The sequence below is a fragment of the Charadrius vociferus genome, unplaced genomic scaffold, assembly GCF_000708025.1.
Source record: "Charadrius vociferus isolate BGI_N301 unplaced genomic scaffold, ASM70802v2 scaffold111, whole genome shotgun sequence".
Lineage (NCBI taxonomy): Eukaryota > Metazoa > Chordata > Aves > Charadriiformes > Charadriidae > Charadrius > Charadrius vociferus.
In genome coordinates, this window is record NW_009647046.1 from 2,632,544 (window position 1) to 2,660,405 (window position 27,862).

The 27,862-nt window shown below is 36.8% G+C and overlaps 1 protein-coding gene across 1 annotated transcript in view; it reads left to right on the top strand.

Moving 5' to 3' along the window:
• The first annotated feature begins 1,552 nt into the window (after window positions 1-1,552).
• MYBPC3 (myosin binding protein C, cardiac) overlaps window positions 1,553-27,862 on the top strand; it is a 62,713-nt gene continuing 36,403 nt past the window's right edge. Inside the window, exons 1-15 of the mRNA XM_009895646.1 lie at window positions 1,553-1,705; window positions 10,194-10,460; window positions 13,075-13,158; window positions 13,404-13,490; window positions 13,641-13,789; window positions 14,778-14,895; window positions 16,262-16,310; window positions 17,586-17,630; window positions 19,989-20,045; window positions 20,624-20,626; window positions 24,810-24,833; window positions 25,569-25,735; window positions 26,573-26,705; window positions 26,942-26,944; window positions 27,390-27,514. Coding sequence (XP_009893948.1) covers window positions 1,681-1,705; window positions 10,194-10,460; window positions 13,075-13,158; window positions 13,404-13,490; window positions 13,641-13,789; window positions 14,778-14,895; window positions 16,262-16,310; window positions 17,586-17,630; window positions 19,989-20,045; window positions 20,624-20,626; window positions 24,810-24,833; window positions 25,569-25,735; window positions 26,573-26,705; window positions 26,942-26,944; window positions 27,390-27,514 — 1,336 coding nt within the window. The 5' untranslated portion in view covers window positions 1,553-1,680. The remainder of the gene's footprint in view (window positions 1,706-10,193; window positions 10,461-13,074; window positions 13,159-13,403; window positions 13,491-13,640; window positions 13,790-14,777; window positions 14,896-16,261; window positions 16,311-17,585; window positions 17,631-19,988; window positions 20,046-20,623; window positions 20,627-24,809; window positions 24,834-25,568; window positions 25,736-26,572; window positions 26,706-26,941; window positions 26,945-27,389; window positions 27,515-27,862) is intronic.

Consider the following 27,862-nt stretch of genomic DNA (forward strand, 5'->3'; position numbering starts at 1 on the left):
TGCAGGGGGACAACTCTCTTCCCAGAAAGGATCTGGAGGCAGTTCCAACAGTGTGTTGGGGATCAGCTCTGGAGAGAAGAGGGAGTTCATGGCAGCTCTTTATCAGAAACATTTAAGAAAGGAATAATGATCTTCACTAGTTGAGTGACAGATTTTTCATACTGTGGGACCCAAGCTCTCTGAAAGAGTTCAAGCCAAAGGAAAAATTTCCTGACTCCCAGTGAAATGCCTCAGGCACAAGATAGTAGGTCAAAAACTTGTGCTCCACTAGAAACAGAGGCAATGGACAATGTACGCAGGTCACATCTTGCCCATCATCACTCATATGTAAAAAATTCCTTCAGGGGAAGGAGAGGAAGTATTGGCCCAAAATCAGGAGAAGTAGCAGCAGTCATTCTTACATGTTTGCATTTGTCCTATCAGTCTACCCAGGGAGTTTGATGTGAAAGACAGACACAAAGTACAGTGACTGATGGTTTTGTGCACACTCGTCTATTCTGAGCTCCCTGCCAAAAGCAGAAATCCTTTAAACTGAGGTTTTTACAGGCTAGTAGAACTGGAAAAACTGAAACCCACATTTTTTTAAAATTAATTTTTCAGTACTAGTGCTAGCTAAAACGTGCTAAATGCTTGGCATACAGAGTTTCTCTGATAAAGCTCAAAACTCAAAATGAGACAGATAAAAGTGACAGGAAATGGATACACCACCAAGTCAATAAAGGGATGATTGTCCACAGTTACTATTTTGACATATACTAAATGTATGAATAAATAAGCAGCAATTACTGGTGCATGAAATGACAGTACCAGAGTAATTTTCTAGTGAGGTTTCCCCCAGATCTTTTCTATATGATTAAGCAAAATTAAAACTTCTGGAGGTATCAAATAGAACCTTAGAACTATTTTTTTAATGGTGCTTAAAAGAAAAAAAAAAAAGACTTGCCACTTTTCAAGAAATGTATGCTGTGGATCAAATGGGTGGATGGGGAGGGAGGACTGAAAGTATTTAAGTAGTGTCATTCTTTCTAGTTGTGACAGTGGATGTCAGTAATGTATAAGTGTCTCTGTATAAGAAAGTTTTTTCCTGAAGGTTCACATTTAGTTGTACAAACACAGTCTTCGGTAGAAGAGAAAAAAAATGAAACAAGAACAAAGCTCTCTGAGGGGCTGTTCAGTTCTGACCAAATTATAAGAGTAACAAAGACTGAAATAGGTAGCAAGAATGCAAGCAGAGACATACTTAGAATAAGTACAGAACCAGCATACAGGAGATGTAGCTATCAGATCTAGTTTGCTGAATGTGCTATAAACATGGCAGTGTCAGAATTCTTAATGCAATACATTCATGAAGCTAGAAAATGTACTGTACGCATGTGCAACATCAGATTGTGCTATGGTTTGTACCAACAGATCAGTGGTAGCCAGTCTTGGATGGTTTGAGCTCTCTGGCTCCTGGAACTTGGCTATATTTATCCCAGCTGATGTAGCCTGTCAAGTGTGTCCTGCTGTTGATAAGGTGCCGTAGTTGACAACAGTGGGGGATCAAGGGGGAGGAGCAGGATGGGGGCTTCCACCGAGTGTTTCTTTAGGGGGTCTCAAAAGCCCTGAAGTCTCATGCCTGCTTAGCTCAGACCCTGCTTTCTAGATACAACTGGGAGCTTCATCAGAAACAAAGTGAAGATGCCAGAGCCTGTAAAGAAAACAGGTAAGGATCATAACTGACAGACAAAACCTAAGAACAGCTTGATAGAGAAAAATGTGAGTAGCTTTTGCATGCTGGAGAAATGAGATGCCTTAGTGGAAAAAAAAAAAGAGGGGGAAAAAGAGAACGTATTTTATTAAGTTATAAATATAAGAGATGTTGAGTGATCTTGCAGAGAAATCAGTAACCAGTTTGGCAACCCGCAGCCACAGAATTTTCTCAAGAGACTTTGGATGAGAAAAGAATAGAGGTGAAATACATTTAATTCTCAGATTCTTTTCATTTCTCATTTCCTTTCCCAGTCACCTTTAGGACTCTGAAAAAACACTTGTAGTGTCTCTCTTGGGCAGTTAGGCACTAACAAAACTCTCCTGGTTTGGTTTTGTTTTTATGTAAGTGGCAAACTTTGATAGTATTTCTTGTTAGTGAAATCTCTGTGAAAATGAAGCAAATGGCACCTGATTCAGAGCTTACTCTTTCTAGTTCTTTCAGCCAGTGATAGTAGAGCTCTAGGAAAAAAAGAAAACATTGTAATGTAAAGAATGTATGAGTATTTCTTTTCACTCACTCCCCTCCATCCTTTCCCCTTGAGCCAGAAGATTACTAGCCATTTCCAGAAAGCCAAGGTCACAGAGCCCCACGCAAGTCCTGCCCCACTAGAAGAACACCAGGAAAATATTTCAAATTTATGAAAATTCTAATTTAAAATTGAGAAATAAGGAATTACTCATAGGCTGCCCAAATAGGAAAGAAGGGGAGGCCTAGCATGGGGTGTAAGGTGCAACGAATCTGTCTGAGAAGGAGGAAGGGAACCCGGGATGCAGAGGTAGGGAGAGTTTATCTTCAACACCTGTGTGTAGGTAGAGGAAGATGTCTCAGGAGCACTATGAGTCCACAAGTAAGTTTGGAAAAAAAGTTGTCAAAGCTGAAGTTATGATTATTTTAAAAGTGTGCACATATAAAATACACAGGGCTGGAGAAAAATGTACTAAACCTGGGATTCTTCACTTCTAGAGCTCTCACTCCATTGATGCCAGTGTATACCCAGAATCAATACTACCTGAATGTACAGTACAAGGTGCATGCTTTTTTTAAACACATGCAGTTTCCAGAGTTAGTCAATAATAGTTGTTGATACTTATTAATGTAGGTCTGTGTGCTTCGCAAAGGACTGAACAGGCATCAGTCTCCTGTTAGGCTGGTCAATGGGAAAGTCTCCTGTGATCACCGCAACAAAAGAAGAACTTGTCAAGAAGAACTTTTCTTTTGGCCAAAATATTTGGAATCAGGCACTGCTAGAGGCAGAGCAAAATCCAGCCCATATCTCCCATTAAGAACTGCAAAGCACTAAAGCATGACTAACTCCAACAAGATTCAGGTTCCCCCTGTATTATAACTCTAAAGCAACAGTGGTGTCACCAATCCTTCAATTTTCTCACAACTATAATATCATTTGATGTTCTTAAACCTGAAGTTTCTGAAATCAGATGGAAGTAGAATCATGTATAAAAAAGTATATATCAGACTTTGTAATTGTTGAGAAAACCTTGAAAATATAAGCTGTAAAGGTTCACCAATCACCCCCAAAACAGGACTTTCATAATCATATTCTGTCTTTAAAGTCACATGATTTTTTAGATTTATTGAAATGTCTAATGCTTGTGGTTGACACTGGTGGCAAAAAGAAATATGACAGAGTAGGCAGTATTTAACAGTGATCACCTAGGCATTGTGACTTTTGATTTCTAATGGTTTAGCTGCCTTTAAATTAACATTTTCAGTCTCTGTAGACGAGAGGCAACTTCTCTGTTTGTGAAGATGCCCACCTCTGCTAGCTAATGGTGAAGAGAAATTCTGTTCCAGCTTATTTCTCCAGAGAAATCTAACAGGTGTCTAACATCACTAGTCCTACACAATTCTTATGGACAAACCAGCCCAAACACTCTGATTATCACAGCAGGGGGAGGAAAAGCTCTTGTACTGACTGAGTACTCTGACTGAGACAGAACCAGTCACATGCCCCGTGACTTCTAGAGGGGATCTTCTCATTCTCCCAAGAGACATTAATCCCTTTGGCTTTCTATTTCATGTTGTTTATGTAGTTCGATCCATTTCAAGATGGGATAATGTTGAGCATAATCTCAGAAGGGTTGAATAATCATCTAGCAATTCACAGAAAGGAAAATGCTTCATGTCAGAGAATGATCAGAGATATTCTGCCTATATCTGCTGTTTTAACAAATCTTTTAACTTGTTATAAAACAAACACAACAAACAAACAAAAACCCCACGAAACCTAAAACACTGAAGTAGATTTTCCAACAGACATTCTTTTACTTTAAACCATCCAACTAAAATACTTCAGGATAGGGCACTGCCCTATTTATTTGCAGAATACCAATAGAACTGTCATAGCTTTCTAGAAAATCCATACATTCCCTGAGAGCTGCAGGATTTAGAAGACCTGTAGCAATTTAGTGTCAAAGCAAACAACCAAACATTGAAAAGCATCACTTTTTGCAGGGTTCTGTTGCAGAAACTTTATGTTCTCCTCCCTTTGATTTAAACATTTCATAGTTAATCTGTGTTCAAAGGCTCACTTTTTGGAAAGCTTTGATCACTTCTTTTGTTATGAAAATTCAGAAAGGTTAAAAAAACCCCAGCCATTTCCCTAACAATATTTTGTGACATTAAGAGGAAACAGCTGACCTTTTAAACACCAAATTTAGTAGATAAATGGGACTTAATGGGAAACGTGTGCATTACTATATCTAGAAAAGGAGAAGTCTGGTATTAACTTCTCTGAAAATCCGTCAATTCTTATTCGTGTATTTTATAGATTGAGGAGTCTAGATTTTGCAGTTCAGATTAGGAAATTTTATCAAGGGTTTATAAATAACCTGGCTTGTAAGTACACAGAGGCTTTTGGCATGAATAGTAATAATCAATGTTGCATAATGAAGAGTAGATTGTAGAATTTTGGTTTGAATATAAACTCATTATTCTACATTTGCAAGCACCTAGCACAGTAAAGTACTCCTCCATGATAATGAACTTCTGTGCACTACAGTAATAAAAAAAATAATAATTCATATAGATGTATTTTCTGCTTTTGTAAGTCAAGATTCAAAGCAAGCTAAACATTATTACCCCCATTTTACAGAAAGTATGGTGGAAGCATAGAGAGAGAAGTGACTCTGCTTAGTGAAACTATTCCTTGCCTCTTGCTCATGTTACAGGAATTTACAATCTCAGCTGCTGAAGTAGGCAAGGAATGATAAGATTGAGTAGTTCAATAGCTTTTGGATCACAGAACGATTAAGCTTGTAATTGCAAGAAGCCACTTAGGTCCTGACCGAGGAATGCGTAGCATCTTTATATAGTTCCTCAGCAAGGAATTTACAAGCTCTGCTGCTGAAGTCTGCTTATCCACAGTTTGGCTTTTAACTCAATGGAAGAGCAAATGTTATAAAAGGAAAGCCAGGTGCCAAGTGTAAGTACTAAAGCAAAGATAAATTTTTAACATGCAGCCTTAACAAATTAAGGAGTTCCAAAAGCTAATTCTGCTTTTCTAATATTAATTCAACCCATTGTCCAGATACATATTTTAATACCAACTACACAGAATGTGCAGTAAGATAACTCGGCTTTGTTGCAAAAAACCTGTGACTATTTTTTCTACTTACACCCATCACAGATTTCTGCTGGAGCTTGTAGCATGTGCATTCAACCAGATACATTAGATTCTCCTAAGACATTTATGCCTTTAACAGTTTTTATTTCAGAAAGGCAGAAATATATTTGAAAGCATTATCTAACACACATTCTCCTTAAGAGCTTATCTCCCTCTTCTCTGTGTACATATCAAAAATAATGAATGAAGCAGAACATGAACAAGAGCACAAAAGAAACAATGATTAAAAAAATAGATAGTGACCTGGGTAGCAGCTTAGCTGTTTTTTAGGGTTTTGCATAGGAGAGTATGAAAAAGTTTTGAAGCAGAACAGTAAATTATGTTGATGGTGGATGTTAGAAGGAGATTGGTTCAAAGCAGGTCAGAAAGTAAGGGAGGAAGCGTGAAGGTGCTAGTATGAAGACAATAAATGGCAGCAGTAGGAAGGCAGAACACTAGTTTTATTATTTTACTTAGGTGAAAAGTGAAGGAAATTAGGTTTGAAACTTAGATTATTTCATTCCAGTTTAATTTGGCCAAAATCAAATGTATTTTGTATTTCTTCAGTCTCTGATTGAAAGACTTATTAATAAATTATTATCAACATGCAATCCGATCATGAACCTCCAAATAGAGCTTTTTATTACTAATTAATGAAGCTGTAACTCATGTAACATACATTACTGTATGGCTGATGTGTACGTATTCAGGTGTTACAAGACTTTTAAAGAATAGGTGCTGCATGCAAGTTTGGCTAGCACCAGCATTAGCCACCAAAAAGTTTTCTGCAGCACTATTGCAGACCACACGCAACCTGCTTCCTCTTCTGCCTGGGGTAGAAATTTGCTGGTTAACTGTTTGCTGTTATAACTCAGAAGTTATATTAAGTTCTTCACATTATGGAAGTTAGAAGTCATTAGGAAGGTCTGGGATGTGAGAAGTGAAGTGCTGAAAAATAGGTTAGTTCAAAGTGGGTCTAGCCTCATTTTCTTTCATTAGCCCCACTTCCCTCTTCTCTCCCCATCTAAACTCCCCACAGAAATTCCAGTTCCATCCCCACAAAACACACATGCGCACACACACAGAGACAGCACCTATCGCTCTCCTACTATTGAAATAATTCCTGTCATCATCAACACTGGTAACTCACATGCGTCTCTGCCCTCTCTCCAGAGTTGCTATAGTATGTTAGTACTAATGTCACCTTTCTCTCCCTTTGTGCAGGGTGGGTTAGAATTTACTGGGAAGCAGAGAGTTAACAAAGTGGACAGCAGAGGACATGGGCTACTTGGTCATCAGCTGCCCCAGCCCAATGGCTTCTAAGTCCATGTTTGACTGGAGTCTGGATAAACATGCAATAGTGCCTGAGATCTGTCAGTGCCTGACAGGCACAAGACCTCTAAGACATTCCACAACATCACAAGAGGTGTCACAGTTCTTGGGTTTTCCACAGCCTGATGGTGGTGGTTGTATCCAAGAGTGTTTTGAGTATGGGATGGATATATGGAACTCAGAGGGGTGTACCTGGGTAGAACCCAAATGTTGAAGTGAGAGAGATTGCCAAATGGGGAATGCGTTTCTCATGAAAGCAGGCAAAAGTGAAGTTCTCAGGACAGACAAGAAGTTCTGAATGGTGGTGTTTAGGAACACTTCTAATGAGGAAATAGCTGGATTAGATTGGCATAACTGCATGAGAAGAAAAACCTGCTGGTGAATTTGGATCTACATGTTACTTAAAGTAGCAGCCACAATGAAGGAGACTGGGAATACCTGATCTCTCTCTTCTCTTCCTTCTGTTAAGAGGAAAAATAGGTTAGTTCAAATAGGTTAGTTTTTCCCCTCAGAACTAAAAATGATGGCATTCTTTTCATATGTTGGTTCAGCAATCTCTCTTCTGCAACAAAGTAATTTGCTGTGAAATCTCCAGCTATACATTGCTACTTTTCCTTCACAAATATGAACAGTGAAAGATGAAAGGGAATACAGATGGATACAGAGAGACACTACTTTGGACACAGTCACCCACTGACTCTGAATCTCAAGTGCAGGAAAATGACTCTTAGAGTCTCCTTTACCTGTGAAAAAGTGTGTTCTCAACAACTGTTCTTGCAGGCTTTTACTCACATGGGAGATTTTGGGCTTTTCCACTTTATGCTTTAGTGGAAGTATTCACAACCATTTTAAGTCAGAATTGAAATGAGTCTTTTGGCAGGAAAGGGAGAGAGAGGAAAAAAAAAGACAAGAACACTTACTTGTAAACTTCTACATATGTATTTAGATTTCCCAAAAGTCAGAAATACTATGTGGTGGTGGAGTTTTCTCACTGTGCATGTAGTTCTGGCCAACAATCTGTTTTTGTTGAGTCATCTAAAGTAAATGTAAGAAACTTAATCACTTTGCAGAGCATGCAGCAGATCAGAGAGTTACTTCCAAGTATGCGTGTCTTGAAACCCTGCCATTTGTAGGCTGGAACCTTTATACACCACATTGCTGTTAAGTAATTAGTATATTTATAGATTCTTTTGTGCTTAAATAGAAGAGTGATGATGATAGCATTCAGAGACGAAAAACATGCCTCTTTGCCTCTTTATCTCTAGTGTCACAGGGAAGGGAGCCAGCTAGTATGTATTTCTGGAGTGGGTTCCAGAACTGACCTGGCTCCCCACTGTGCAATAACCTGGACGCCTTTACGTTTCTTTTGAATTCTGTACATCAAACCTGATGTCTACAATAACTCTTTACAATTATTTGTGATACACTGCATCAAAGTATACCCTGCTGTGGTATTTACTGAAGTACAATACTATACCAAAAGATGTGCAACTGATAATAGGCATTTGAGTATCACGCTGCAGTAGAGAGCCCTGTATTCTATACAGTACTACATTCTGTTTAAGGACAGTTACACCACTTGCAGTCCTGAGGCTAGAAAAAACTCAAATGAAAGCATGCAGGTACATTCCACTCCCAGAGGAAATTTCATACCTTTATATCTTAACATGGATAAAAAGCATAAGGTGCAGAAGAATACAACAGGAGCTCAGTCAAGGCTACTATAGGCTCAGTGCAAACCAAAATTGTTCTTTCATCAGACATATAAAAGCGGGGGGGGGGGAGGCGGCAGGGAGAAAGAGAAAAATGTAATTTATGTTTTTTATGTAACAAAGAGAAGCAAAATACGATACATACTAAATTCTAAAAGTATTTGCAATTGATACTTTAATTGATGTTTAAGCAGCTTTGAATCTTTTGCAAAATGTGAATTTTATTATGACTAAAGTCCAAAGACCATCAGATGAAATCTTTGTAGATGAGGTTAATTAATTTACTCAGTGTGAGGACATGCTACAGGAATAGGGATTTTGTGCAATGAACAGATGGTATTACTAGTAATTTACCATTTATACTACTAAACTAAACTAAAGCACCTGCTTGAATATGGGCTTAAACTATTTCTTTTAAAATATTTCCATGCCATGTTCCCTTCATCTTTATAAAGCAGAATCAAAAGTTTAAAGCTAATTATAACCATTGTTGTGGTGTTTGGAAGAGTTGTTGCTGCACAAGTAGAGAAGCCACAGACAATTTGCCACAGAGGTGACAGATATAATTAAGTGTGACGAAATCACTAACATTTTATAAATGCATGGTTATGAAGGGGTAAGTCAATGAAAAAATTACATAATGATGTACAAAAAACATTCACTGTATGAATCAGAATGTTAATTACCGGTATTTTTATACATGAACATAGCTCATGGCAGTTAGCAAAAAGATAACAGATTTCATTAAGACTAAAACATGAGCATAAAATGAAAAACGATTCAAAATAAAGTTGAAGAAATCTAAATTAGTAAATCAGGGTACAGAAATTAATAAAATAAGTTACCGTATTAAAATCTAATCTTGAGAGATATTAGGATACTTATGGACCAAAATCACAGTACGTTGCTTGCTTTCCAAATTCCTATTTGTTGTGCTACTTTGATCACATGTGAACTAAAATATCATTTGGTTTATGCTTGTTCACCCCATATATTAATAATTTCATCAGCTCTCATTATAAGCATCATAAGTGCTTCTTGACACACAGATGAAATATTTTTGATCCACCTTGTAAAAATAATTAGAAAACTAGGTGTTATAGAGTGCTACATAGGCAAGTACTTTAACTTTTAATGCTGAACTAAACATTTGAATGCAAACAATTGATATTATCTTAGCTGGCATAAAATTACAAGGATCATTGTAAGAACGTGCATACCTTTCCACTAAAGCCTTGATCAGTCATAACAGCAGCACTGAAGAAGCAGCATTAATTCATTCTGGTATATTAGGACACAGGTTACTGCACAAACCACAGTTTTGTTGGAGGAATAGATCCTGATCCTGTTTAACTACTGTGTTAAGCAACTGTTGGGACAGAATTAATATTTCTAAATAAAACTACATGGCAAATTAATGTAGTGAGCTTGATATGTAAGAATATCAGGCCATCTCATCATCAATCAAAACATTCACTTATGAAAAATCAGAGCTCATTATGGGGGAAGAAAGAGGAAGATGGACACTGAGATGAGTTTGCTATCCATTCCATTTTGTTGCATGACAATATGGAGAAGATATGACATCTCAGTCAGAGACAGAGCTCGATAAACACATGGACAATTCCACAACTTCTCTGTGGAAAGTGTAATTTATATCTTGCATGGGCAGAGGGGAGAGAAAGGAGACAGCTGTTGCAGCCACAACAGCTGACTACACCAGATATGCCACAACTGCAAAACAGATTTTAGTGAGCCCTCTCTCTTTTTTTAGTTTCTGCATTTACCAAGAAGCCGAAGACAACAGAGGTGACAGCCGGAAGCACAGCTGTGTTTGAAGCAGAGACAGAAAAAGCCGGCGTCAAGGTGAAGTGGCAGCGAGCTGGCACAGAAATTACTGAAAGTGAGAAATATGTCATCAAGGCAGAAGGAAACAAGCATTCACTGACAATCAATAATGTAGGAAAAGAAGATGATGTGATATATGCTGTAATAGCTGGAAGTTCCAAGGTCAAATTTGAACTCAAGGTCAAGGAACCAGGTACAGCGTGCCCTATGCAATTCTAATTTCATCAGTATTTCCAGTCCCACATGCAAACTTCATGAATGAGGTCCATGGAAATTAGCCTAACTTAATACTGTAAAATTTCTCTACTAGCACTACATCTGTTTTGCCCAGTTATTTGAAGCTACTCATTAATATTAAGCTGAGGAATACATTTCCTGTGGCTAAGGCACCCATTTCCAGCTGTCAGAAGTCCACACAATGGAGATCACAGAGGGAATCTCAATGTAAACCTTCAGAATTCTGTGTCAAGCTTTTCAACTTAACTATTGAAAAGCAAATCAAATCAAAACTAGTCTAACCTAACCTGACCTAAGCTAAAATGCCTGCATCTTAGGCCTGATATTTTTTTTTTTAATTGGTTTGTTTAAATACAAAATTTTAACAATCGACAAAAAAATTACAGGTTATACTGTAACATTTTTAGGAGCTCATACATTCCCAAAAACTGTCTCAAAATCACCTGCTAATAAAAATACGTATTTCAAGAGGGACTTGAATACAAAGAGTAACCTTTGTATTATTTGTATATCACCTATCATTACTACCTCTGTATGCATTAAAGGATCAATTAGATGGGAAATTGAAAAACTTTCCTGGGCTTTTCCTGGAAAAAACTATAAAGAGCCAAATTCTCTGGAATTTTCTCATGAAAAACATCTGAAGATGCTGAGGGTAGAGGAAATAATTCATTTTTTGAAACATTTTTACTTTCCTGATGCCTTTTTCCCCCTCCAAACTGGTCCCCATTTACCGTTTGTGGTATTTTAATTTTCCCTTTTTGTTTTGGTGAAAAGTTTTAAGCTCAGATTTTTTATATCACCTCCTCTGCTTTGCTACCAGTGTTTACTCTAGCAACATGATGGTACTGAGATCTTCTGGTCAGCTGAAAAGATACTGCTAAATATTTAACAGGAGACAAGACATCCTGTTCCAGATGAAAAGACAGTGCATGACAGGTTATGAGGAAGGGGAAATTCTAGTATGGATTAGGAAAATTTAACAACTACCAGAGTATATAAAAGTACGATCCTGCTGACTACCTCATCTTGAAAGTAAACAGGTACATCTTATACGAGTTATATCTTCCTCATTGTCTTTCAGGTTAGTTGCAGGTAGAACCTGCTACAGGCAGACAGCATGCAAGTAACAGAGTTACTGAATTTGGAGGTGTAATCATTACCTAAAAGCAACACATCTCTGACAAGCACACATTGGTGATGGACATATCAGGATGCCAAAGGAGAGATAATTTTTCTGTATACATTATATGTTAGTCTGAAAATAAGCCTTTTCTAAACAGCTACACATCCAAGCTATGGGACCATATACACTTCACTAGTTGAATAACGTTTAGTTCTTTCCAGTAAAAAGTGAATTGAAATTTAGTTGGACAAGATCCAATGGGATACCTTCTAACAATAAAAGTGGTAGAATTTGATATTTAAGTATTAAAATAATACCAGTTGAAAATCACACTGTTTTCTTTCAAGACACAAATACAGTTTAGGGTAAAAGGCATAAATTTTCTGAGAGCAGGGTTGACTCATGTTCATATGTTCACAGATACCAGGTTGTTTTTCAGACCTTACTCAGATTAGATTGTTAAAGAGTAACTGGGTTACTCATTATTATTTTCACAAACAATAACAATTTCAGCTCTTCGTTATAAAAAAAAAAAAAATAATGGAAACGGCCCCCTAACCTGCTCAGACACTGCCACCTCAGACAGAGGAGGCAGAGGTGTGACAGAGCAGCCACTCAAATTAGTCATCATGTGGCACAACAGGGCCAGAAATGCCTGGTGGAAAAAACGTTGCAAATAGCTGGGAAACTGCATGTGAGACTTGTGTGAGAGGGAGGTGAGGCCCTTTGGAAGTGGCTCTGCTACCTATGGAAAAAAAAAAACACAAGCAACTTGCTGCAACTGATCTGTTTCAAGAAATTCTACCTGCCTCCATCTGCCCCAGTTGCTCACTCCTACTCCCTTTTCATACATTTCTATCTTCTCCATTGTGCCAAATGCATTTGCCTGAATTTGTCTGTGAGGTCATGGTTTAATTGAGAGGCCATAAGCTTCCATGAGCCAGGGGAAGAAATGATAGACAGATTTTTAAAATACTTTTTCCATATTGATTACTAGCAGTGTCTAGAGCTTTTCCCAAGCCCCACACAACTATAGCATTTGGAACATTGCATTCCAACAGCAGGGTTAAACAAAATCTCATTAAGAAGCAAATGGTTTACAAAAATAATAATTGCATCATTTTTCATTACCTTTTCTATTTAGACCACTGAAGTCAACATCAAATAATAGTGTTACTCATCAGCTGACAAGTTGCTACACATCAAGACTATAGAATTTAAAAATCCCGGCATCAGTTCTTTTCAAGCTCAGCAAAAGGAAGAGCCTCATCATCCAGCTTCAGTAGGACCCTTCTGCTTCCAGCACGTCCTCTAAGTTCTAGAAAAACCCAGCTAATTTCTCTGCATTTCCTAACATATATTAAAAGCTGTTCTTTTGCAAAATTTCTTCAGAAAGGAAGTAGAAGCATGACTTTTTCTAATCTTGGTTTAAATTCATTTCCAGAAAAGAGTGAGGCTGAAGCTCCTCCAGCCCCAGCTGCCCCAGAGTTGTCTGCTCCACCAGTAGAAAGCTGCCAAAACACAGAAGGTAATAGAGAACTAACACTGTTATCAAGTCTGAATGGAACTGAAGAACGGGAACAGGGAATCCTTAGAGTTAGTGAGGTAGAGGTAGTAGCTGAAAGCAGACCACTAGTGATGAATGACAGACAATAAAGAATAAGGAATCTCAGAGACAGACATATTTTGAAATCGCTTAACAAATTCCCTACATAGGCTGTAACAGAAGCTGATGCAGAAAATTCTAACTACTAATTCTGATGTTTATTTCAGCTGCATCTTCCGGCACTCAACCAGAAGAGCCTGTGGACCCTATTGGGCTCTTTCTGACACGACCCCAGGATGGAGAAGTTACTGTTGGTGAGTACAAAATGTGAGTCAAGTGATGTTTGTAAATTGTACCTGTTGCTTGACTATTTAGCTCTCCAGGACGTACAGGATGACAGCAGTGATATAACAGATAAATTAAACACTATTCATAATCTTTTTTTAACCTACTTCCCTTACAAGGTGGAAACATCACGTTCACTGCCAAAGTGGCAGGTGAGAGCCTGCTGAAGAAACCATCAGTGAAATGGTTCAAAGGAAAGTGGATGGACCTGGGAAGCAAAGTGGGGCAACATCTCCAGCTACATGACAATTATGATCGAAATAATAAGGTACAATTGGCAGTCAGGTTCTCAGTCTTCTATATACTAATCTTTAATCTGGGGGAAATATAAGCTAATATAGAAATGTTTTGATATTAAGGTACCCAAAGCTACACACAATGCTAAACTTATGCACAGAAGTCTATGTTTTGACCATGCAGACAAGAGACAAGCACTGCATACAGACTTTTGCATACCTTATCTATAATGAAATGAGAAAATGTTTGGAGGACTCGGGGAGCAGTTTTGCACTATCTACTGCAAGATTTCCTCCATCTTCCTCTCAAGTAACAGATACCTGTTATATTCGAGAGAAAACAATAAATCAGACAGATATTTAAGTATAATCTATCTTGGTTTTAATAGATCAAGCATTCAGCTATTAGTGTTGGAATTTGTTCTCTTGCATTGTCTAAACTACTTTAAATTGCTGAGTAAGATCCATTTTTACCACAAATGCATTCAAAGATACACAAACAAGAATACAAGAGAATTTATACCCTGACTTCTCATCCTGTGTGGTATATGAAACGCTATCACCCTCTCCTGGATGGAACAGAACAGACTTGCTCACATTAGCCACTCCTTTTGCTGAATTTTTAAATGTACTGTACACATTCTGGGTAGAGGCTGTACTTGTTTAATGAAAGCTCTATTCCTGTTTCCAATGTACATGCAATTAGTGTCTGTGATGACTGCACACACCAGTACACCAGCATAGGTTGCTTATATAACATTGTATCCTCTGGGAGACCTGTACTGATAATACTGTTTAGCTGTTCCTACTGAATTGGGGGAGCTATATGTAATTTTTATGACAGTAATGAGTTACACGCTCAGCAGGTTCTTCATTCTAAAAGCACACAGAGGCATATTTCATCCCTTGTCAATTTCTCTCCATGCTTTAATATGCTGTATTCTCCCTCTCTACCCCACCCACCCCTTTTCACCATTTCATTTTCTAACTTATGAATTGTATCATTGGTGTCTTTTCTAGGTGTACACCTTTGAAATGGAAATCATAGAAGCAAACATGACTTTTGCAGGAGGGTACAGATGTGAGGTATCTACCAAGGACAAGTTTGATAGTTCTAATTTCAACTTGACAGTCAATGGTAAGATGAATTCCTGTCACCTTGTTTCTTCCTTTCATTATTTCTTTGTCTTCCTGTATGCCCACCAACAATTCTTTTTGGTACATAGTGGCAACTAGATGAGCATAGGTACAGCCACACTTACAGAGGTCTACAGGTGAGGATTGGAATGGGTTGGCAGAGATATAAAGCATTAGAAGTAACACTTGGATGTCACTCAAGTCAGAACAGTGGTGTTCTTAAAGAAACCCCACAGAAAGAAGCAAATCATCCCAACTTTTCTCTGGCTTTATTCTGATTTTAAATCCATTCTTTCATGATATTTAATTCCACTAGAATAAAAGAGAGGTCTTTGACAAAAGTTCAGTACTAAAAATGGATACTTTAAAGAAATAAAAAAGGAAGAAATGGAAAGATTTACACAAGTGACACTATTATCAATTCCTTTCTTCCTGATAAATTCAAGTCATACAGAAACACCTTGTGATATAAAATTGCTTAGATTAGATGAATCATTTTACACAATATAGAGTGCTACTCTCACAACTGCTATACATTAGTTTATCAGCAATTGAAAAAGAAGTACATTTTAATATAAATTTTCCCTAGTGTGGAAGAGTTTAGGTAAAACAGTATAAGCGTGGACCACCTGAAAGAGTTGACCATTTGGACCATTTCCTGTTTCAGTGGTTCTGTTGAAGAGACTGCAACATTAATTTGTGTCCAGCAACCAATGAGCCTAATATGCAAAGACAAAAATTTATTGAAGGCACTCAGTCAGCAGTATTCATTTTTGAAGTTTCACTAGTTCACTGTGGGACTCATAAGACTTAGGAGCTGTGACTGAGAACAGTTTTTCTCCCAGTAGCCGCAGTATGCCTATTCATACCAACAGAAGCTTAGAACAGAGTGATAAAATTCTCTCTATGCAACATCCTCGATGGACTTTCTGTACATCTCTACATATTTCCAGGAATTTACCTTTGCCTTCAGAAGATGGATCACAATTTATTATTAGTAATAATATTCAGTTGATATCCAGTGGTTTTCTCATTACAATTTAAAAGGACTGTGAAGCCAGTATCGAAACTAAAATTTACAAGAATTGACAAACAAGTCATAAGACGGTTCGTCATGCTGCAGCTTATTATGAAGCATGAGACAGAATTAAGTTATACATAAAACACTGGATGTTGAAAGCTAATTAGCGAAGGCCACATGTTTAAAGATGATGCTTCAATCTTTTGATGTCTGATTGATCACAATTTACAATATAAGAACTTTAGAAAAAAATGTGTGCAAAGGAAAAGCTTTAGAACTAGCACTGTATTTTTGCACTATTTTGATCTGCTCTCCCACTCTTGTTTGTCACCTTTTGTCACATTAGAAGCACCAATAACTGGAGACTTGGACATTCGTGCTGCCTTCCGACGCACGTGAGTATGTACAGTAGAAACTGACATAGATCAGATTATACTTTCATGCAGATTTCATTACTTTCCAAGACAAAACTAACTAAAAGCAAAGCTGTTGTACAAACAAGCACAAAGATAGGGATGTCTACTAAGAAAATATTTCTATTAAGAAAATATTTCTACTGTTAAAATACTATACAACTCCTAGAAATCACTTGAGTTTAGACTTTGTACTAGCATAACAATCATGCTTATCTTCAATTATGCAATTGATAGTATGTATAATTCTACCAAAAACTTCAGCACTTTTTTTCCAGATCTGTAAAAAGCACTCCAGATGCAGAATAATAGAGAAGGAAAAGGTTCTGTGTAGTGCCTAGTCTTGATTTGGTCTGGCTTGAGAAGCTACATGTACCTTAATACAAACATTTGCTAAACAAAGAAGTGGAGTTTGATGTGAGCTCTGTAAGCGCATATCACTGATAACATTAATACAAGCATTTTGATTGTATTTGTTTTCATGTTCTCGAATTATATTAATTGAATGAAGACAATGATACTGTAAGTGTCTGTGTAAAAACTTAGATCTATGTAGGTCTTAGATATTAAAGATTGCAAGGTACTGCACTGGTCTTGAAAAGGTTATTCTCCCCACGTCTGTAATACTGTCTGAACTGATATATGACTTAGTGGAATACTGTTCCCTTCTACTAGTAAAATTTACAAAATTGGATTTTTTTTTATTTAGACATTAACAACGTGTTTTTTCACTGTTGAGTATTTCGTCTCCCTTTGTGTAATTCTGTTTCTGTTTTAGTTTTTATATATTTTTGCAAAGTTAGTAGACCAAGAATATTCCAACAGACATCTATTTCTCTATCATAGAACACAAAGCATCTGTGGCAACTGCTTGGGTTTTTCCCTAAAAGTGCTATTTTTATAGGGGGGGAGGGAGGTGTCTGTGTTAACATTCCGTCAGAAAGAACTAAAAAAGGCTTGCAGAATTTATCTACAGTCAAATCCATCTATAGATAGCTGACCAGCCTGGCTGTGATGCCTATTAAATAGAGGACACTCAGTACATAGCTGCATTGTGTTATTTCACTGCAGTGAAATTAAGCTTAAAGAGTTTCTCTTTTTGCTAGCACAATTAAAATAATTTAGAATCAGTTCACAGTGAGTGCAGTGTGAAGAGCTTCAGGTTGTTCAGATTTTCAGTTTCTTCTGTAAGAACAGAGCCAAATTTTGAACTGAATTGTTTAAATCTGAAGCTTTGTCTTTGATACCCTCACTCAGGAGCCTGGCAGGAGGGGGGAGACGGATGACTTCAGCCTTTCTCAGGTAGCCACTGTCTATGTCAGCAGACAAATTCAAGTCTAACAATGAATTGTCTCTCTCTGCTTAGGAAAAGGGAAGGAAAAAAAAAAAAGAAAAAAAACCCACAGAACTAGCTGCAGCTTAAATTCCGAACATGTCATCGTTTATAGTATGTAGTATTTATATGAGACAAACACATACAAGTAAGTAGTAATGTAAGATGAGTATAAATAATGAAGAGAGTAGTTTGGTAGTTCAGTGAGAGGCAGATTCATCTACATGAAAGGCACATATTTGGCAAGTGGCATCTTCTCACCATTGTTAGAAGAAAAAAGTAACCTCAAATTATGTGCATGTCTGCCCCCTCGGTTTTACATGTTTTCCTCTCTACTGAGCACATGCTGACTAAAATTGCCACTGCTCACAGAAATGTACCAAGACACACGTATAAGAAAATATGTTGTTTCCTGGCACACTCTTTATCCTAGTATCATTAAATTTCCCTTCTTATCCCTTTTGGTCCCAATGCCTTCTACCATAACAAAAATAGGAACTCTGAGATTAGACATAACTCTATGCATGTTAAAGCAATTATTAGGGTCTTATTCTTCAGAAAAGCTAAACACTGATTGCTGGACTTTCCCGAAAAGCTGATTTAAGTACCACTTCGGAAGCAATAAGGTGACTAGTTATCCTCCCAGCTGTAGATTCTGATTTCCTGAATATTTGATCACAAGAAGCCCTTTCCAAATTTGGCATTACACTAGTGATTTTTATGCCTGCAAACACTGAAAATCTTCTGAAAGTTGGGAACAAAGTGGCCAAAAATACACTTTTCTGTTTGAGCATTATACCCAGAAAATTCTTTTCCACTACTGTACTACCTTGAAAGTAATCACAGACGTAAAAATGGTACTTTCTTAACAAAAAGATATCTTCTCACAATATATTCAAAATTGCAGGGATTCAAAATTGTTACTTATTCTCACTAACCTTGCATTGTCAAGCAGCACAAGAAGTTTGGCTCTCATTTCTTTTCCATTTTATTAATGGTATTGTTAAAAGGCCCATCATTTTTCTGTTGAGGCTGTTTTCTTACTTTTAAAAATATTTGTTCCTGCAATATTCTGATATTCTGGTTTATGCTTCTACAGACAGACTGATTTTCTCTGAAGCAGCTAGCACTGTGTATTGACAGAGACAGGTTTATGGGCTACCACTACCACCCATACAAGAGAAAAGAACAATTTCTGTTTATAAAACAGTAACTAAATATAAGGTGTTGCTGCTGGAAAAATCTGAATGCTATGAGATGGCACCACCAGATGCTTATACTCAAGACAAGAGATATCAAGGAGAAGCTGAACATTGATGATGGGAGACTGACTGAGATGAATAAAATCCATTTTGACTTGCCAAACACTGTCTGAATGCAAAAAAGACCTTTATTTTTGCTAAGTTGAATAACCAGTAGTCATGAAATCCAGTGTAACTCCCAATACTTTAATATCAAATCTCTGAAGTGATTTTTTAGGAATTAAACCCAAAGAAGTGATTTCAGTGACTTTATGCTAAGTTTTCAGAGTAGATTTGTACTTCAAATGTTCAGAAGCACAGCTAAACCACATCTGACTCAGAACACCAAAAATAACATTGTGCATTCCATCTGATTTCACCATATGTAACAGACAGAATTACGCATCAAAAAACTCCTGCTTGTTGCTTCTTGTTCTCACGAATCAATTCATCACCACATTGCTTGCCATGACGCTTGATGAACAACTGCATATTGAACCTCACCTCAGAATCAAAGTCAGATCACAGAATTCCTCCTTTAACTCTCTCAAGCACCAATGATGTGACACTTTTTTCAGTATAATGAATTCTGGAATCACAAAGAGCCTTAAGAAACAATTACAGCTGGGATAATACTAGAAAAAAAAAAAAAAAGTGATTTTAGATTGTAAGAAGTCCTGCAAAATGGTTGCTTAAATACTGCCCCACACTGTAAACAATATCCATGTTCCTGAAATTACAGCTTTCCAAAAGCACTAATGATTCTAAAGGAAAACTTCTGCAGTATCTTTATGGTAATGAATACATTCCAGATCAATATGACCACCAAGTTAATACCCTGTACAACTTTATCCATAATCAGTACAGAAAAAATACAAGATCATTAAATGTATTTCTTAAACCTATGTGAAGGCAAATATGGACAAAAAGCCTAATTAAGTCACCTTCCATAACAGTGCACATTCTAAGTCATTCTAAAACCACCTACTCCTCCCCTACAAAATATATTATCTACATAATGATATAGTCTCACAAGCTATTCCCATTTCCTTCTGAAACTAATTATGGTTTTCTGTTACAATACAGTACCGAGGGACATGAAGAAGGTGGAGAGTTTAATTTTAGTGCCCTACTGAAAAAGAGGTGAGTAAAAATCCATAGACTTAGAGAAATAAAGTAACCAGCTTCTGTTGAACAACTCTGAAGACACTAAAGTGAGAATAAGTGAAAGTTTCATAAATTCAGAATCCTTGTAGTTTGGGTAATTACATGCTTCCACCAGCACTTTTCACTAAAAAAAAAACAAAACCAAAAACCAACCACAACAACAATTTACAGTACTTGTGTATATAATGCTGCCTTATTAAGAATTTTCTGTCCTGAGTTTTCACAATACTTCACATCAGAGAGCTGGGAGGACAAGTCTTTTTATTAGATATCTAAATGTTACTATTACACTATACAATTATATATTATATAGCTGTTTATCATTTATATAAAAAGATATTCTATGTTGTATATGCATTATATAATTTTATTTTTTTTTACTCTTCAGATTTTAATTCTTATTTCTTGCTTTTATTTTCACTTTTTTGGTGGAATTTCATCTCCCATTCTCATCCTTCCTTGCCACATCTGTTTTCATAACCTGTCTACCTAATGTTTTTCTCTTTTTACCACCGTCTCAATCTGGATGTTTTGGATTTCACTGTTGCCAACAGAGAGTAAGATTTCTATTTAATTTTATTATAAATGCACGGGTCAGACTGGATATAAGGACCACTTGGTTTGAAATAATGCATGCATCTTTATCTTTCTTACATGTAGAGCATGACAAAAATTAGATAGTATGAAAGAAAATTATCAGCTGCCAATTTCTGAGACAGAAATGCTTTTAAACAATTAGTAGAAGTTCAGGATGGACCATTCACTACAAATCAATCTGTTTCTCTGAATGTCCTTTGGTTTCCACCATCACTATCTCTTATAAGCAGTCCTTGAATTGTCCTTGAATTTCCAGATTTTCTCAATAACCCACTGCTTTAAATTCCTATGGTCACAGAAATTAAAATCAGAAAAATAATTTACATAATGTGCCTACTGGTGCCTATCAACTATGTGCTGAGGTTTTGTTCCATCCATCCTCAAACATGTCAAATAAATGTATTATGGGAAGTCACTAATTCCATAAATGTACAGGTTTCTCTGTTACAAAACGTTTCTTTGTATTCCAAGTAAAGTTTCCATTGCTCATTATCATCCCATTACTCCAAGCATGCTTCTTTCTGTTTACTGCTCCTGGCCACTCACTCTGTCTTTCAGCTCCTGAAGTTATTATAAAAACTTGTCACTAGACTCATGTTTTGCAAATCTAAACTTAATCAGTTCAAGTTTTCATGATCAACTACTTGGGTGAATGTTGTTGTGAATCTGTGTTCAGCCTCTGCCCAGGTATTGGTATCACTATTTATAAAAAGTGTTTTATCTTCACAAAGAGTACAGGATCATGTAGACGTCTGAAGTAGCTTGGCTGCGGAAGGTAATAAAGCCACAACAGCCTCATGTTTCACTCAGGTTAACTCACCCAAATTTCAGTGGGGCAAACAAGGTCACATAGGTATACTAAGCCCTGCATTATGCAATATGCAATGTATTTAACTAGAAGTGAATTCTGGCTTTGCAGTAACACTACAACCAGATATTTTTTTTTAATTTTAAAGTAGGGAAAATATGCTTTTTGAATAATGGCAGTAATCAAAACTGTACAGGTTTAAGAGCTCAAATAGAGCAGTTGTACACACATTCTAATTTCTATAGAAAATGTAAGGCAAAAAAGCATTGTTGATCTCTTTTTAAAAATTTCAAATATATGGAAGCTAGCATGAAAATATTTGCATAATTTCATACAGTGATTCCAGCTTGAATTAAGTGCTAAGTACTGTGAGCCCCTCTCCTAGTGCCTTTCCCTTCTGCTTTCGTAATTAGCTTCGAGCAGTGATAGAACTCTAAAAAGTAGGAAAAATCTCCAGCATTTCCAGAAATGTTCTATTTGTGGATTTAACTATTCATTATTTGTTAGACTAGAAATATAATTCATTAAAAGAATCTTATAGATTTCACTGCATTTTATCAGTGGTTTTGACCTTTCTTGACTTACAAATTTCTGTTCAGCGAATTTAAGCATACTGATGAATTCACTGCTCCTAGTTGTTTTTCAAAGTCACTTTAGAAGTTATTTGTGGATCTTTCAGGCTTTGCACACCACTGGTTGAAGACCACTCCTACATTAATGAGAATGGATAGACATAAAAACTCATCATGGAAAGAAAGTATTCTTCATTAAAATAGAATAGAAAAAGGGACCTCATGCTGAGGAACTCTCAAGAGCTATGCAGATTCAAACAGAATTGAAGATTATCCTTTTGCTACTTCTGCTTTGTCCCACCTAATTTACAAGTGCCTCTCAATCCAGAGGTAATAAACATTCCCACTATAATAAAAAGAGCTCCATTTAATACTGTATCTCCTATCGCTGTAATTTAATTAAATGGTGTTGACATACAGATGTCATGGGCCAAGGAGAGGTCATTGGGAAGAGGAAGGGAACAGCTGTCACAGAACTATTAAATGGGATAGTGAGCAGACCTTGAAGGAGGTGACAGCTGACAGGGTCCAATCAGTTGACAGTAATGGGATAGGAAGAAACCATCTCTGGGATGTACAAAACTATTTTTAACCCCTCCACATATGTTTAAAACATATCAGCTGCATATTCCATTTACAGCAGATTCACTAAGCTGCATCTTAATGCCCCCAAGCGCATAGTTAACCTATGAGGTGATCACTCTGAATAAGGATCCCCAACATAAGGGAAAGTAACGTAAGGGTGGGAGAAACTTCAGGAGTCCAAGTGCTCTATTACTTTTTGTACACTGCTTAGTTCCTGTTGGTAGCGGATGAGTACAGCCTAACTGTGGAAACTCTGTGTCTTCACGGGATCAAAGAGAAAGTTTTAACAAATACTAAATGGTGAAAAGGAGTATTGGGATGGGGAAACCTTTGCTCAGAGGCAGAGAAAGACATTTTTTTCTTTTCTTTGTTAAACACTATTTTTAAACTCAATTGGACACTGTAGAGATTACAACCTTTAGCTTTTAGTTCCATTTTACATGCAACTTACAGGCCTATCTCTGTAATTAGAAAATATTAGTATTTCCAAGGAAGAAACTATACTCTTGCTTATGATCAAATTTCTTGTATTTCAGCTTGCATATACCAAAACAGTATTGCCAGATATAACAGTGGGATGACACTGAGTAATGGAAAAGCTAAAACAAAAATTAAGGAAGTAGTAACATATACTAGACTGCAGGATTGCTTCCAAATCGGAAGATTTTTCTAATTAAGTATTTAAAAATAACTCGCATAAACTATTTTTGAAAACTCCACAAATAATCCTACCTGCAAATTTTCAGGTAAAAGGTGTACACAGACACAGATGAGCATGTAAGTAGGCAGATAGACAGAGCAATCACCAATATTTATATAATGCCTAAGGGAAAATACTGATATTTGAATCTGTTAAGTCTTTCTTATTTATTTCCTATGATTTACTATTTCCTTTTGAGATATACAAAACATTAATTGTACTAATACAAAAAATTCAGCACATATTAGAAATATATATTCCTAGTTCTAAGTACTTATGTATCTATTCCAATTTATATGTATTCAGAAATATTTTAGAGTTGCTCATCTTGGTCTATTTGGCAAATCAATTCAATTCTCCTGCCTTTGCTAGGCAAAACTACAAACTATTTGTAGCTGCCCCAAATTAAATGATAGATATATAGAGACAAGGAATCCTGATTAAATTTGTGGATGACGTTGATGCAGTGTTATGACAAAGCAAATACCCAGTAGGCTGCAGTTATCACAAAAAGTCCAAACTTCAAATACACCTATCAATTCAATGAGTGCTAGTGAGGGCTTAGTGCTTAGTGAGTGCTAAACCACTCCAAAGATACAAGATATTGCATGCCATATTTCAGTTCAAACTCACTGAGCTGAAATCCTATGCTCTTGCTTCCTTTCTGTTCAAGAGCTACAAAGGGTGCTGGAAATCCTAAGCCTGGACTGCAGTACTTCAATAAACATAGCATGCTCATTACAGCAAGCCCTTTTTGGGCAATAAAAGGAGGACCAGAAATGTTTGGTTATATCTGCTATCTAGACAGACTACAGTCATGCTTTTTTAAGTAGTAATATTTCTCACAGACTAATGGGGGACTGTTCTGTTCCTGAAAAAAATGAAAATATGCCCAATAATCCTCCCCTTTCCTGCATTACCTGCTACATAATTTGAGTGCATGTTGGGGTTTAGCACTGAACATGACTTTATTATATGGGTGTGTTCTGCTGCACTGGAATCTGCTTGGTCCTGGTGATATTGGAAACAACAGCCATAGGAAGTCTCTTTTCCTAAAGAAATTTTTAAGAAAATGTTACTTCTTTCATCCTTTCTCTGTTTACCAAAATGCAAACTATGAGGCAACAACTCCATGACGACAGGGCAAAGTAGAGCTATTTGTTTCCCTGTAAGGCGATCATCCATAATTAGGAATAAGCAGAAGTGCTTACACTTACCATATAAATTGCAGAGTGGAACCGTACAAAGTGTGGGAGTGAGCTCGGTTTCAATAGGGAACAGCATTTTTCTTAAGAAGCCTATTTCAGAGCTTTTGCATGAGCTCCTTCATCTCCCTGCTCCTGAAGCACACGCTCGTTCTGCTAAAGGTGAATATGACATTCATGGCTCTTTTGTATTAACACATGATGCCCTCTTTCTTGCCCATCGGGATGCTGCATGTTTTTCCAAATGGTTCTCTGCGTCATTCTGGAGTACAGCAGCTTCTTGCGCTCAGTAAATCGGTAAGGTTACGCCAATTTCTATTTATGATCTTTTAAATAAAAAATATGATGACAGAAAAAGAATGCCTTTCCCAAAGCCAGACAACCAAATTTTGACTTGGTTTTGCTAAACCAAACATTAATTCTTCTATATCACTTGTTCTTTGGTTAAACTATAAGTAGTCCATTGTAAATATTGTCTTGTTTGCCACTACTCACCAATCTATGTGTCTTTGTGTTTTATAGATTACTATAGCCAACAATTGTCTTTACAATAGGTGATAAATATTTTAATAATCTGTGATTCATTTTAGTGAAGAGAAAACATGTCCTGAGTAGAAAAGGACTTGTTTCTTATTAACATAAACCAACTACCTTATTTCTAAAGCATTCTCAGGATATCAGTTCTGTTTCTTGCTCTGCCACATGTTTTGTGTATGATCATGACAGGAAAATAAGTCTCCTTGTGTTTCCATTACCCATCGTTAAAGGGAAGTTAATATTTATTTGCTTTGGCTATTAGAATGTAAACCCTTTAGGACAGTGACTGGATTTTAATCATTGTATTTATAAACATAAGTAAAACTACTCACCAGTTTTATTTCATTATTTTAGGCAATAACACAGCAAAAATTAGACTGCTAAATTTTGTATTAAGAAATGGCTTCATCTAGCCAATATGTAGGTCTCCAAGCCTATGGCTATTTTTAAATCCTCTCAATAGTGGCATTCAGATACTCTAATCCCTTTCTGCAGAGGTGAAGCAAAATGTGAATCACAATCAGATGTTGATGTCTGGGAAATCCTGAGGAAAGCTCCTCCTTCCGAATACGAGAAAATTGCTTTTCAATATGGTATCACAGATCTGCGTGGGATGTTGAAACGCCTCAAACGCATAAAGAAGGAAGAGAAAAAAAGTACAGGTTGGTGAGCTATATTTATTCTAAATATATGTATTCATGTCTTCTTTGGGAATTCTTCAAATAGTAACATCAGATAGACAGCAGCCACATACAAGAGCATGAGAAATAGGAGTTTCCTATTCCAATTGTTACACAGTCTCTACATGTGAAATGCTGATTACCAAAGAATAAAGCTAGGCCCAAAACTCTGAGCTACCTTGCTCAGAAACTTTGGATATTCTGAACCTGCTCATTTTACCAGTTTCTTCTACTCTGCCCCTTATCATTCCCTGAACATAAACCAACAACTGTCGCCCACCCCCAGAATTGGTGAGTACGTCAGCCATCAGTGACACAATTAAATACTTTAGTTTCCATTGGGATGATACATTTGGAATTCTTGAGGCTTTTCTAGTTTTGTGAAGCATTAATTACCTAATTTTAACTAATTTTATTTAGAAGTCTGAAACAGAGAAGGCAAGCTGCCACTCATTAATACTGAGAAGATCAGTATCATTTTCCTACATGGGCAGATATGGCTGTAACTCTATTTAGGATATGCTGAAGTGCATATTCACAACTGATTTTGAATATTCTACTTTGCTTATTTTAGTTTATATCACATGCTTTTCATCCTATGTTAAGGAAAACCAGAAAATAGAACAGGATGAAGAACAGACAGAAATGGTAAAAATGCAAACAGGGATGCAGAAAGTAGGGAGGGTTTAAGATGATGGTAAACAACAGGAAAGGAAATAAAGATTTACTTTCTAGACAGAGAACATTAAAAAAAAAGTTAAGTACAAAAATTATTAAGATATTCTTTTTTAAAAAAAAAAAAATCATTCTTCATCATAGCATTCCTCAAGAAACTGGATCCAGCTTACCAAGTGGACAAAGGGCAAAAGATTAAATTAATGGTCGAAGTTGCCAATCCAGATGCTGATGTGAAATGGTTGAAGAATGGACAGGAGATCCAAGTGAGCGGCAGGTAAACTAGAAATATGGGAAATCCAAAAATGAATGAGCTACAGCTTAAACAAAGCAGAAAAACTAGCTTTTCTCAGAAAGCAAGCAATAAAATAGGGAGAAATGGGAGAGAATGAGAAAGAATCCACATAGTGCTTTGGCTCAGGCTCAGTTTGCTGTTCTCATGACTTTTTCTTTTTCTTCCCTCTGCTCTATGTATCCACACATGGAACTGGATGCTTACATCTATCTACTTAGCAAGTAAGTTCTCAGATTATATTCTGATCTTTATGTGTATATCCAGGCCTCAAAATTACTTTCTTGTGATATGAGATATACTTCAGTGTAGGTTTTTTGTAAAGCCAGTTTCCAGTGATTTTGTGCAGAAGACATGACAAAGCATTTTTAATGACAGCCAGGTTTGTTGTATGGCTAGACATTAGAAAAGCATCCGGCACCATTCACAGGAGTTTTGTATGTCTCACACTTGCATGAAGATTTCTCCATACTTTCCTACGCTAGTTTTTCAAACACTACTGCTGCCCATTGCACCAGGACAGGGATATAGGGCATGAGTCTTAACAAACCTTGCCACTGATGTCAGAAAAAAAAAAGCAGGAACCTTTTTCTCTGCCAGACAGGGGAAGACAGTGACTGGGTCCAAAAGAGTTACTCTCCGATAATTACATCTAGATTCTCTTTTCAGATACATTTTTGAGGCTGTTGGGAATAAGAGAATACTGACCATAAACCACTGCTCTCTGGCCGACGATGCAGCATATGAATGTGTGGTAGGGGAGGAGAAGAGCTTCACAGAATTATTTGTAAAAGGTGAGCAATGGTAGCAAAAGGAAAGAGATCTTCCCTAACACTTAGAATTACTGTCACCTTCTCTATTCTTAGGTTAGTTAAACTTGTGGGAAAGGAAATTCTCAAACATATGAACAAATTCTGATACCTATTGTACATATTTTTCTTACAGTTAAATGAAGGAAAATTTTCCCTATAGCTGCAACTAAGAAAGCACAGGAAAACAGTACGGTAATAGTTACCATTAATTCTCATTTGGAAAGTGATTTACATCTTCCAACAATAGGGCTAGAAACTTACTTCAAAAATTTTATTTCACTCAAGATAAACATGTGCCTCAAGCTCTACAAGCAGATCAAGTAGTACAGA